The following is a 10,408-nucleotide window of genomic DNA, read 5'->3' on the forward strand; positions in this document are numbered from 1 at the left end:
GAAAAAAATATACCTACATAAAATAGTCATTGTGTTTGGAACAAGGCTGTGCAGTTTGTAGTCGAATATAGAATAGCACCATAATGCGTGTGCGCAGCTTCTATTGTTTTTCCTTTTAACCATTGAAATAACTGATTTCAGTTTTGTGTAGATAATGATTGTGTTTCAAAAAATATTTATTTAAGACCCAAAGAATCAAAATAATAAATAATACTCTTGTTCAATGATTTACAAAAAAAGGTTTGTGAATGCTCGATACAAGAGATGCAGCATAAATCATCGTTGTTTAATGTTTGAATGGAGCATTTGTACTAATTGTATAAATTCCAAGCTTAAGTGTATCTTATAAAATAAAGAACGTAGAAAAATAGTGCACTAAAAACTGTTTATTGTAAATTTTCGATTAATGTTTAATTATAATATGAAATAAGTAAGTACAATTTTGTATATTTTTGGTGTGGCATCGCTTATACATTGTGAAGGTATAATTTTAATAGTATTCATTAAAATTCTAGTTTAACTAAGTTTAAAGGACATTTTTTTTTAACTTACATAAGTTGTTGACGTTACAAAAATTATATCTTCACAAAATTCATAGTTCGCATGGGCTTGCACATTTTATTTGTTGCCTAATCCCTACTAAAATACTTCAGTTTTCATAGTGCGAATACCGATTCCACATTTTCACGTCACCTGTAAAATCGCCATGTCTAAATAAAAAGTTTTTTTTTATTTGGTCATGCCCTTTTTACAGTAAATTTGTCAACAATCATAGGAACGTTCTGTAGTGTTTAATCCCTCCTACATATTCGATTCATTGCCGTAAATTGAAATTCGGCTTCAAACTAAACTTGAAAAAGTTAAAATCCATTTTAATTCTGATTCATACATTTTCGTGTAATGCCATAAAGGGTCGGCCTCAAAATACGTTAGACAAGAGTTTGAATTAATTTTTTAATAAAACATAAAATGTACCATACATTTTAGCAATTTTTTTTTCATAATTTTCTTTTTTAGTCAAGACTTAAATATTATGAATTTGGAAATTATAAAAAGTTCGAAACGTATTTGGGGGCCAAACATCACTACCACAATGACACGACATTGTCGGATGTGGCGTGGTTGTAACGTGCGACTGCCGCAGAGAGGCGGGCGCGGCGTCGGGCACGCCGCCCGCCTCGCCCGGCGCCACGCGCCGCGCGCGCGACGACGACGTGTTCCTGCGGCTCGCCGGCGCCGGACACGACAACTCGCCGCAGGGCGTCGTCAAGGAGCTGGCGCAGAAGGTACGCACAGCGAAAATTGTTTTTATGATTTTTTAAGTATGATAAAGTATAAATAGGCTGAATCTAAGTGTTCACTCTCGATACGGTATTTGTTAAGTTGTTTGTTTACGCTTTTCTTTCCATCATTTTCAATCCTTGTAGGAAAGCATGGTAAATTATGAACACTAGAAACTGGCAACTATAATTCCATACTTACATATTATACTAAGAATCATCTACAAATTGCCACAATGTCAATTCGTCACATAATTTATAGGAAATTTTTACACATCTATACTATTATCTATACTATTATATAAAGCTGAAGAGTTTGTTTGTTTGTTTGTTTGTTTGTTTGTTTGTTTGTTTGAACGCGCTAATCTCAGGAACTACCGGTCCAAACTGAAAAATTCTTTTTGCGTTGGATAGCCCTATGTTCGTGGAGTGCTATAGGCTATATATCATCACGCTATACCCGATAGGAGCGGAGCAGTAATGCCTATCTCAGGCACTACCGGTCCTAACTGAAAAAATATTATTGCATTGGATAGCCCTTTGTTCGTGGAGTGCTATAGGCTATATATCATCACGCTATACCCAATAGGAGCGGAGCAGTAATGGCTAATCTCAGGAACTACCGGTCCAAACCGAAAAATTCTTTTTGCGTTGGATAGCCTTTTGTTCGTGGAGTGCTATAGGCTATATATCATCACGCTATACCCAATAGGAGCAGAGCAGTAATGGCTAATCTCAGAAACTAGGAGTTTGAACTGAATAATTCTTTTTGTGTTGGATAGCCCTTTGTTCCTGGAATGCTATAGGCTATATATATAGGCTATATTTAATACAAGTATAAAAACGGAAAAATATTTTTATTTCAATATTTCCATTAACTTATATTTAAATTAAGAACCTTTATATTACTGAACAAATCTATACTTCTATACTATTATATAAAGCTGAAGAGTTTGTTTGTTTGTTTGTTTGTTTGTGTTGTTTGTTTGTTAATGCTATAGGCTATATATCATCACGCTATACCCAATAGGAGCGGAGCAGAAATGGCTAATCTCAGGAACTACCGGTCCAAACCGAAAAATTCTTTTTGCGTTGGATAGCCTTTTGTTCGTGGAGTGCTATAGGCTATATATCATCACGCTATACCCAATAGGAGCAGAGCAGTAATGGCTAATCTCAGAAACTAGGAGTTTGAACTGAATAATTCTTTTTGTGTTGGATAGCCCTTTGTTCCTGGAATGCTATAGGCTATATATATCATCACGCTATGCCCAATGGGAGCGGAGCAGTAATCGCTAATCTCAGGTACTACCGGTTCGAACTGAAAAATATTTTTGTGTTGGATAGCCCTTTGTTCCTGGAGTGCTATAGGTTATATATCGTCACGCTATGACCAATAGGAGCGGAGCAGTAATGAAACATGATGCAAAAACGGGGACAATTTATTAGTTTTGAGAGCCTCTGTTGCGTGCGCTGCGTAAACGGTTAAAGTTATGCAACAATAATGTATGACGGGATTGTTCCTCTTAAAGAGTTCTACAAAAATATATCATAAAACAAAAGTCCCCCGCTGCATCGGTCTGCCCGAACGTGTTAAACTCAAAAACTACCCAACGTATTAGGATAAAATTTGGTATGGAGACAGTTTGGAGACCCTGGGAAGAACATAGGCTCCCGGTAAAATATATAGCGTGACTTTTATAACGGAAAACTTTAGCCCGAAAACTTTATAACGCGGGCGGAGCCGCGGGCAAAAGCTAGTAATCAATAAAATTGCAACTATAACAACAACACAATAAACTGTATAATTCATTGGCAGCGCATTAGTGGCGGTATGACCAGCTCGAACGCGTGGATTCAGTGCACGCACGTGGCGGAGGGACACGCGGGCGCCGCGCTCGCGCTCGCGGCTACACACCATCTGCTGTACAGCGGGGGCGTCGGTGAGGAAGTCTTTGATTTTGTGTCATGCCATTAGTAATCATACAAGATTTAAGTACGTGTTTAATGATTTAGCTGGGCTCAAGAAAGCATTTTTTTTTAATGTGAAACGTCTGATACCGCGATATGCATTACGGGCATGGAAAAACTACATAATAACTAAATAAACATTTACCATACAAATAATATCACGATATATCATTATTTATCTTTGAACTCACTTTACTTAAAATAATAAATAGTAATATAGGTCATTTCATCCACGAAGTCTCGCCCTACTACCATTTAAGAAGGAGTGTCGTAGGCTAAGGGGAATGGTCCAAGCAGGGGCCTTATTCTCTATCCCGCACATTATTTTAACAGTGCGTAACAAGCACGTAACACAACGCATCATGTTTAGGACACGGCCGCGTTACGCGTTTACACTATCATACAGAATAAGGGCCCAGTTCCCGATGTTAACCATCGTAGTGTGTACATTCATGCTGCTCATACACATTGTAAGCGATTAGGGAACGTTGTGGGGCGCGTGATCGATTTAATAGTAAATGCCTATTGTATATGTTCCAGACCGCACGGTCCGCGGCTGGGACCTGTCGCTGGGCACGGAGGCGTGGCGCGGCTGGTGCGGCGGCGCGGTGTCGGCGCTGGCGGCGGGCGAGGCGGACGGGCGCGGCGAGGGCCGGCTGCTGCTGGCGGCGGCGGGCGGCGCCGTGCGGCTCTTCGACACCAGGAGCCGCACGCCGCTCACCACGCTCTGGTACCGAACTATATAACTATACTATACTTAACCTGTTTGTGAATGGGAAATAAAGTATCCAGTCATATCAGACTAACTTACCTCGTCAGGTACTATCAATGCTCCTGAGGATTTCATATAACAAAGCCCTACATGGCATCTAACTTGTATGTCCTTAAAGTGTCCCATAATGCCCTACACTGACTAGATTACTTCAAATTTACATTCATCAGAGGTTGCAAACTGTAGCATATGTATATTTTTCATAAATTCATCAGAGATTGCAAATTGTTTGGCAGCATGTGTGTTGTACTCAATATTATTCTTTGTATAGTTAAGTGGCACCTATTCGCACGGAGTGTCGCTTGCAAGAAAAAAATTCTGTTGGAATAAAATATGATAATTTATTCCCACGTGTTTGCCAGGTCGTCTGGCGTGAGCGGGCTGTGTCCGTCGAGCCGCGGCATCGCGGGCGAGGTGGCGGTGACGGCGCTGGCGCTGGCGCACTCGCACCGCCTCTACACCGCCGCCGGGGACAAGCTGCGGCTGTGGGATCTGCGCATGTACGCATACCACTACCATACCATATCATTCCTGTTCTTCAGCCTCAAATCCACTACAAGAACCTACCCTAAAGATATATGACATACGAATCATGGCCTAATAACTATATCTCTCTTATGGTTTTAGCATATGTAGCGAAACCAACAGAATGCAATGATTATTAATATCCAATGTTATATTAGTGTTAGTTCACAACAAAAAAAGTAATACTGACAATATTACTTCGATTATTGACCACAAAAACTAAAATCATTAGCAATAAAGGTATACAAGACATTAGCGTATATTCAACACCTATTAATCTTCAATACCTCCTCAACTACACAGTTGTTCATCACAGGTTGGAGAGCATTTGCAAAGTGTGGTCAGGCCACGCGGCGGCAGTCATGTGTCTCGCACTGGGCATGGGCACCAACGGCGATCTCGTCGCGACCGGCTCGAAGGACCACTACGTCAGAACCCTGGAGATGCAACCCCAAGATGCAGGTTAGTATTGTCATGTTTAAGGTGTGGTCGACACACTTCGGGGGGTACTAGTATCAATGGAGGGATATTTTAGTCGAGGGATATTTTCTTGAACAGCTCGAAGGACCAATATGTCGGAACGTTGAAAATGCGGGCGTAAGCAGCAGGTTAGTAGCATGACATCCTTGAGGTGTGATAGTCAGAGTTCGGAGGGTACTGAAACCATCGGAGACGTCGTCGCGATCGACTCGAAGGACCACTCCGTTACATCCCTAGAGGTATAAACAATAAACGCAGGTTAATTGTTCTCTTTGAAATGCTTGCAATATTTGCCGAGAATCAGTGTGTGGTACTAAACTGGGAACAACTTGCAATCACCTCGAAGGACTATATTGTTGATTCATTTGCTCGTAGACGACTAATAGATCAGAATTGTAACACTTAACTAAATTTTAGTTGATTCATAATAACATGCTCAAATGTACGCTTATGTAAAATTAATACAAAGAGTCTGTGACCTAGGGATTATCGACGTTTATGTGCGATGTTGACTTACCATCAGTTAGGTCGTTAGATCGTTTGCCTTCCGAGGCAATCAAAAACATTGTTTTATTATTTAATCTGATTACAACTATACGAAACGCTATACTTTAAATTAATGGAAAGAATATTGATACCATTTTGTATAATTGCAGGTGGTTGGGAAGCGAGTAATCGTCGTTTGCTCGAGCCGCCGCACTACGACGGCGTGCAGGCGCTCGCGCTCTGCGACGACGTGCTCGTACAGCGCCTCCAGGGACACCAGCCTCAAGCGGTGGAGTCTCACCGACAACCTCGCTTACACATGTCAGTCATTTGTGTTATAGTATCGTATATTTATAAAATCAAAATTTATACATAAAGTTTGATAACAATGTTTAGTGTATTACATAGTTTTACATCAAGGTCTTCAGTCTTAGAATTGATATATAATTGATATTTGTTAATGTGTATCTGGTTCGAAGGACCATATTGTGATGTGTGTGCATTGTGCAGAGCGTGATGAACGCGCACAAGGGCTGGGTGACGGGCGTGTGCGTGGTGGGGCCGGAGGCGGAGCGCGTGGTGGCGTCGTGCGGGCGCGACGCGGCGCTGCGGCTGTGGAGCGCCGCGCTGCGCCCCGCCGCGCCGCCCGCCGCGCTGCCCGACGCTGCGCATGCGCTGCGCCCGCATCCGCGACACGCGCTGCGCGTGCTCTACACCGCCGGCAAGTACGTATGCTGCGACTTCGCTTCACGCTCACTCCAATTATACTATTGTTATACAGCAATTTGTCGTGTCAATTATGTTAAATAATACCATACACGGTTTGCAGGGTTTATTCGTCCATATATACTAAATTTATCAATTCAGCGTAATAGTCAACAATTTTCGGTGCCATCGCAGGTCATCCAGAAAAACTGCTTCAATTTATTGTTATCTAAGCAATCGACATGTTTTCATGAATTTTCTCGCAATGTCAAAAATATTAGATGCAGCAGTTTACATAAATAAACCAGCCGACTACCTGTTACGGTTCAAAGGGTATCTGGTGGAGTGTCACGGAAAAGCAATAAAATAATTACAAAATATCCCGAACTAGCTGACCTGACAGTCCTGTCTTAACTATGAATGCACGCGCGCATTCTGTCGATCGCTGACAGTTATTTTAAACCACTGACCGTTATGTAAAATTAATATTGTTTCAAGTTTTCTTAATTTTTAATTTTCTGCGCAATTTTTGAATTTTTCTTTCATAAGAACCTTCTCCTGACAATAACAAACAGAAGAAAAAAATTAGTGATATCGGTCCAGCCGTTCACGCGTGATGGCGTGACCAAGGAAATAGTGATTAATTTTATATATATAGATAGAATACCTTGATAAAGGTGTCGAGTCCCTTGTCGATATAAGTGTAGGTGTAGTAGCCCGCGGGTACAAGCGTCGGTGTGTTGCAGCGGCGGCGACGTGCGCGCGTGGCGCGTGTGCTCGGAGTGAGCGGCGCCGCCCCCGCCCCCGCCCCGCCCCCGCCCCGCGCCGCCGCACACGTTACAACACGTTTGTGCCATTGTCAACCTTATGTCACACGCATACTCCTCTTAAGATTGCACTTTGATAGAGAAAATCTCTGTGAGAAATATTTATGCCACTGTTTTCCAAGCACATTGTTTCACAAGCACAGTACAATTCGTGAACACTGATTTTATGCTTACTTGTGTTAACGCTCGTTTATTACTTCCAAACAAAACTCTTGAAAAGAGATCAGATAATTTAAGTCTAAAATTACACGGAAAGATATACTACCCTCATTGCCTACATAATATGTAAAAAAGAAAAATATATAAGATTTTTGAGGCATTTTATATAAAAATTTAATGATTCCCTTTATAAAAACAGAATTTGTTTTTATAAGAAGATTAAAAACAGATTTTGTATATCCAAAAATTAAACTGCAACTTAAGAGGAGAAATGTTTTGTTTTGAGCATTTTAACGTGTAAATAACACGTAGTTTGATCGGTTAGCTATTTGTATAAATTGGCCAATAGATGTTGCTAGAACCAGCGCAGTGCTCATTCTCACTAGATGTCACAAGCGTGCAAAATAACCAAAAAAGAACTGTGGAATCGGTTTTAAAGGCTATACAATTCTAAAGGTAAAAGTTAATTAATATAATTATTCCCTGGCTGTTTTTTTTTTATCATTCTCAAACTCGTGGACAAATACAAAAACATTGTATCTGTCTGTGACAGGTTACGTTCTGATATCATACTATCAAGTTTAAAACAATCATAATCATAACATAATTCAAAAGTCCCCAGAATGTCCCATTAGTTTCTAGAAGGATTCGTATAGACATACGAATGCTCCCAGCTAATAAAACTGGCAGCAGTATTTGCAAACAAGACCTACATCAGAAAAATCTAATATCGACATAAAACCTCATTAACAGTAATTAGTAATCATATCGATGTTTCTGCCTTCCAAAACGCCTTTAAGATTGGTTCCAGCTTTCACTCGTTGCTAGTTACAGCGTGTTCGTGTGCTAACGTTTTTTGTGTTGCTACTAACAACTGCATTAAGATATCGAATATAACAATCATCGTATTCGCTATGTCACGGTAGATATCAATATCATTTTTTATTTAATTTTCTCCGGCCTTTTTTTCTCTGTATTTATTACAAAATTATTATTCATTTAGGTTCAAAATATCGATAATTATCATATCTTACAAGTCGATATTTTAATATATTTTAAGTGTATTGTGCTCACAACGAATAATAGCTTTTGTTTGATAGGGAGGTCTATTTTACACAAATAAAGAAACTTATTCGATATTATTCTAATAATTGTCGATAAGTATTATCCGTCACTACCTTGCTGTGTTGCCACGAGCACACGACGCCGCCGCTTTTATATCGCCATTCATAATGCTAACACCGTGCTGAGCTTCTCTGTCGATAAATATATAGCTTGTTCTTCTGAACGAAGTTTCTTTCTTCTAACTACTGTAAGTGTTTTGGGTTGTATTTGCTTTGAAGAGTTGAGAGTAAAGACTAATGCGGCAAAATTGAAAATAAAGTCAATGTGTAGAAGATATTTCCATTCATCCCCATTCAATAGATTATGATTGCAGCAATAATATTAGTGTAGCGGTTTGTAACTAACCCTCCTGTGTGTCCTCACCGCACCTGACCGCGGCTCTGTTGTCCACATTAGCTTGCTGCACATGTCGATGGTGTCATACAACAATACACATGCTATCAAACAACATACTACTTCACTATAGCTGGTTTGTTAAATGATTTCAATACTATTAGCGTGGTTAAACTAATTTACATGAGTTAAACATTAGCACGGCTATATTAAAGGAGTATGGTTTCGGTAGCATGTGTATTCCAGTGTTGTTCTGAGTGTATGATGTTTCCAGTGACGGGCGTGTACGGTGCTGGCGGATCCGGCAGTACAGATGACCGTGGTCGGCGCCGGGCTCGCCGGGACACGCGCCGCCGCGCCGCCCGCCGCCGCGCCGCGCCTGGAGGTGACGCACGCGCACGCACCGACACCAAGCACACACGGGTTACACCGACGGTTGTTTTGTGTTGACCTTGCGTACATATCATGGTATTGCGTGACAGTGAGTACCTTTAAACTACAATTGTATTATGCAATTAGACGTAAAATGGTTTTGAGCGAACAAGATGAGTAATAATTGTCATAGTTGTGTTTTGTTGTACTCACGAACACGCAATATTGAAGAAGAGATCTAATAAATTATTATTTTGCTTTTGTGTAACAAAAGTATGTTTTCGATACAAGGTGTCGAAATAAAGTTTTGCGCTTTGACACGCTTTCAAGACATGTGAAATATATCAGACGCTATATGAAATTGTTTTGAATTAACTAAATCTTAATAACAGTGTTATATGTGGACGGCTTATTATAACGAATAGTATTAATTAAACAATTAAAAGACAATTATAATCTTTAGTAAAAATTGAGACGCGCTCAAAGTTATTCTTTATATATTACGCCTTATGCTAATCAAGAGGAACTATATATTTTACTAACAAGACTAATGTTACACTTACAAAATTAGTCGATGCTCGATACTAATATATGACAGAATCGATAAAGACAAAAATACTCAGTAGTAACGTATTCTTTCACCTCCCTAGATTTTATCGACAGTCTATTGATAAGACCCGTAATTGTGAACTGGAACATAAGTTCTTATAAATAAGAATTCGAATAATATTCTTTAAGATTCGAATATTTATATCGATTATAGTATCGAGTTGTCGGATAGATTCACGACGTAGCGACGTAGACTCGTAGTTAGAGCGTGTGAGCGCAATGTCAGATTACAGCTAGTTGGAAACCATGGCCTTCACCGATAATAATGTGTAAATATATGTAACTGAGTAGTGATGAGTGGACATTACTTCAATTAAATAAAAATAGCTTAATATTATAAAGCGCTAAAAGAAATTATGTATTTGAAATGGGTAGATCTTCATCGATTATTTTTATCGATATTAATTGGCAAAGGCTATAATTTATTTTTAATTTCGTAACTGTCCACTCACCGATACTCATTCGTGTAAGTGTATGTAGGCTTAAAATTTTATAGTCTGTATACTGTGTAGCCTTAGCTTAGCTGTTTCAATTCCTGTGATTAATTTTAATGAATGGTACCTATTATATAGTAGGATAGTAGTCACGTCAATTTGAAAACAAATTAATTGGAAATTTTCGCGTTAAGAGTCGATAAATGTTAGTATTGGTGTAATTTTTATAAATTTCTAAGTGACTCTTTATATATTTAGGATCCATTGGAGACACATGTTAATCATAATCCAAGAAAATTAACAATATTGGGTTCGTCTAAATGGGCTTAA

General features: G+C 39.4%; 1 protein-coding gene across 1 annotated transcript in view; it reads left to right on the top strand.

Annotated features, from left to right (window-relative positions):
* The window catches only part of LOC115441491 (kinesin-like protein KIF21B), a 77,309-nt gene extending 67,647 nt beyond the window's left edge, over positions 1–9,662 (top strand). Inside the window, 10 exon segments of the mRNA XM_037442732.1 lie at positions 1,145–1,286; positions 3,100–3,223; positions 3,792–3,981; positions 4,386–4,523; positions 4,865–5,010; positions 5,685–5,770; positions 5,772–5,822; positions 5,824–5,835; positions 6,025–6,239; positions 8,938–9,662. Of these exon segments, the coding sequence (XP_037298629.1) occupies positions 1,145–1,286; positions 3,100–3,223; positions 3,792–3,981; positions 4,386–4,523; positions 4,865–5,010; positions 5,685–5,770; positions 5,772–5,822; positions 5,824–5,835; positions 6,025–6,239; positions 8,938–8,980 (1,147 nt within the window). The 3' untranslated portion in view covers positions 8,981–9,662.
* The last annotated feature ends 746 nt before the right edge of the window (positions 9,663–10,408 follow it).

The sequence above is a fragment of the Manduca sexta genome, chromosome 25, assembly GCF_014839805.1.
Source record: "Manduca sexta isolate Smith_Timp_Sample1 chromosome 25, JHU_Msex_v1.0, whole genome shotgun sequence".
Taxonomy (NCBI): Eukaryota; Metazoa; Arthropoda; class Insecta; order Lepidoptera; family Sphingidae; genus Manduca; species Manduca sexta.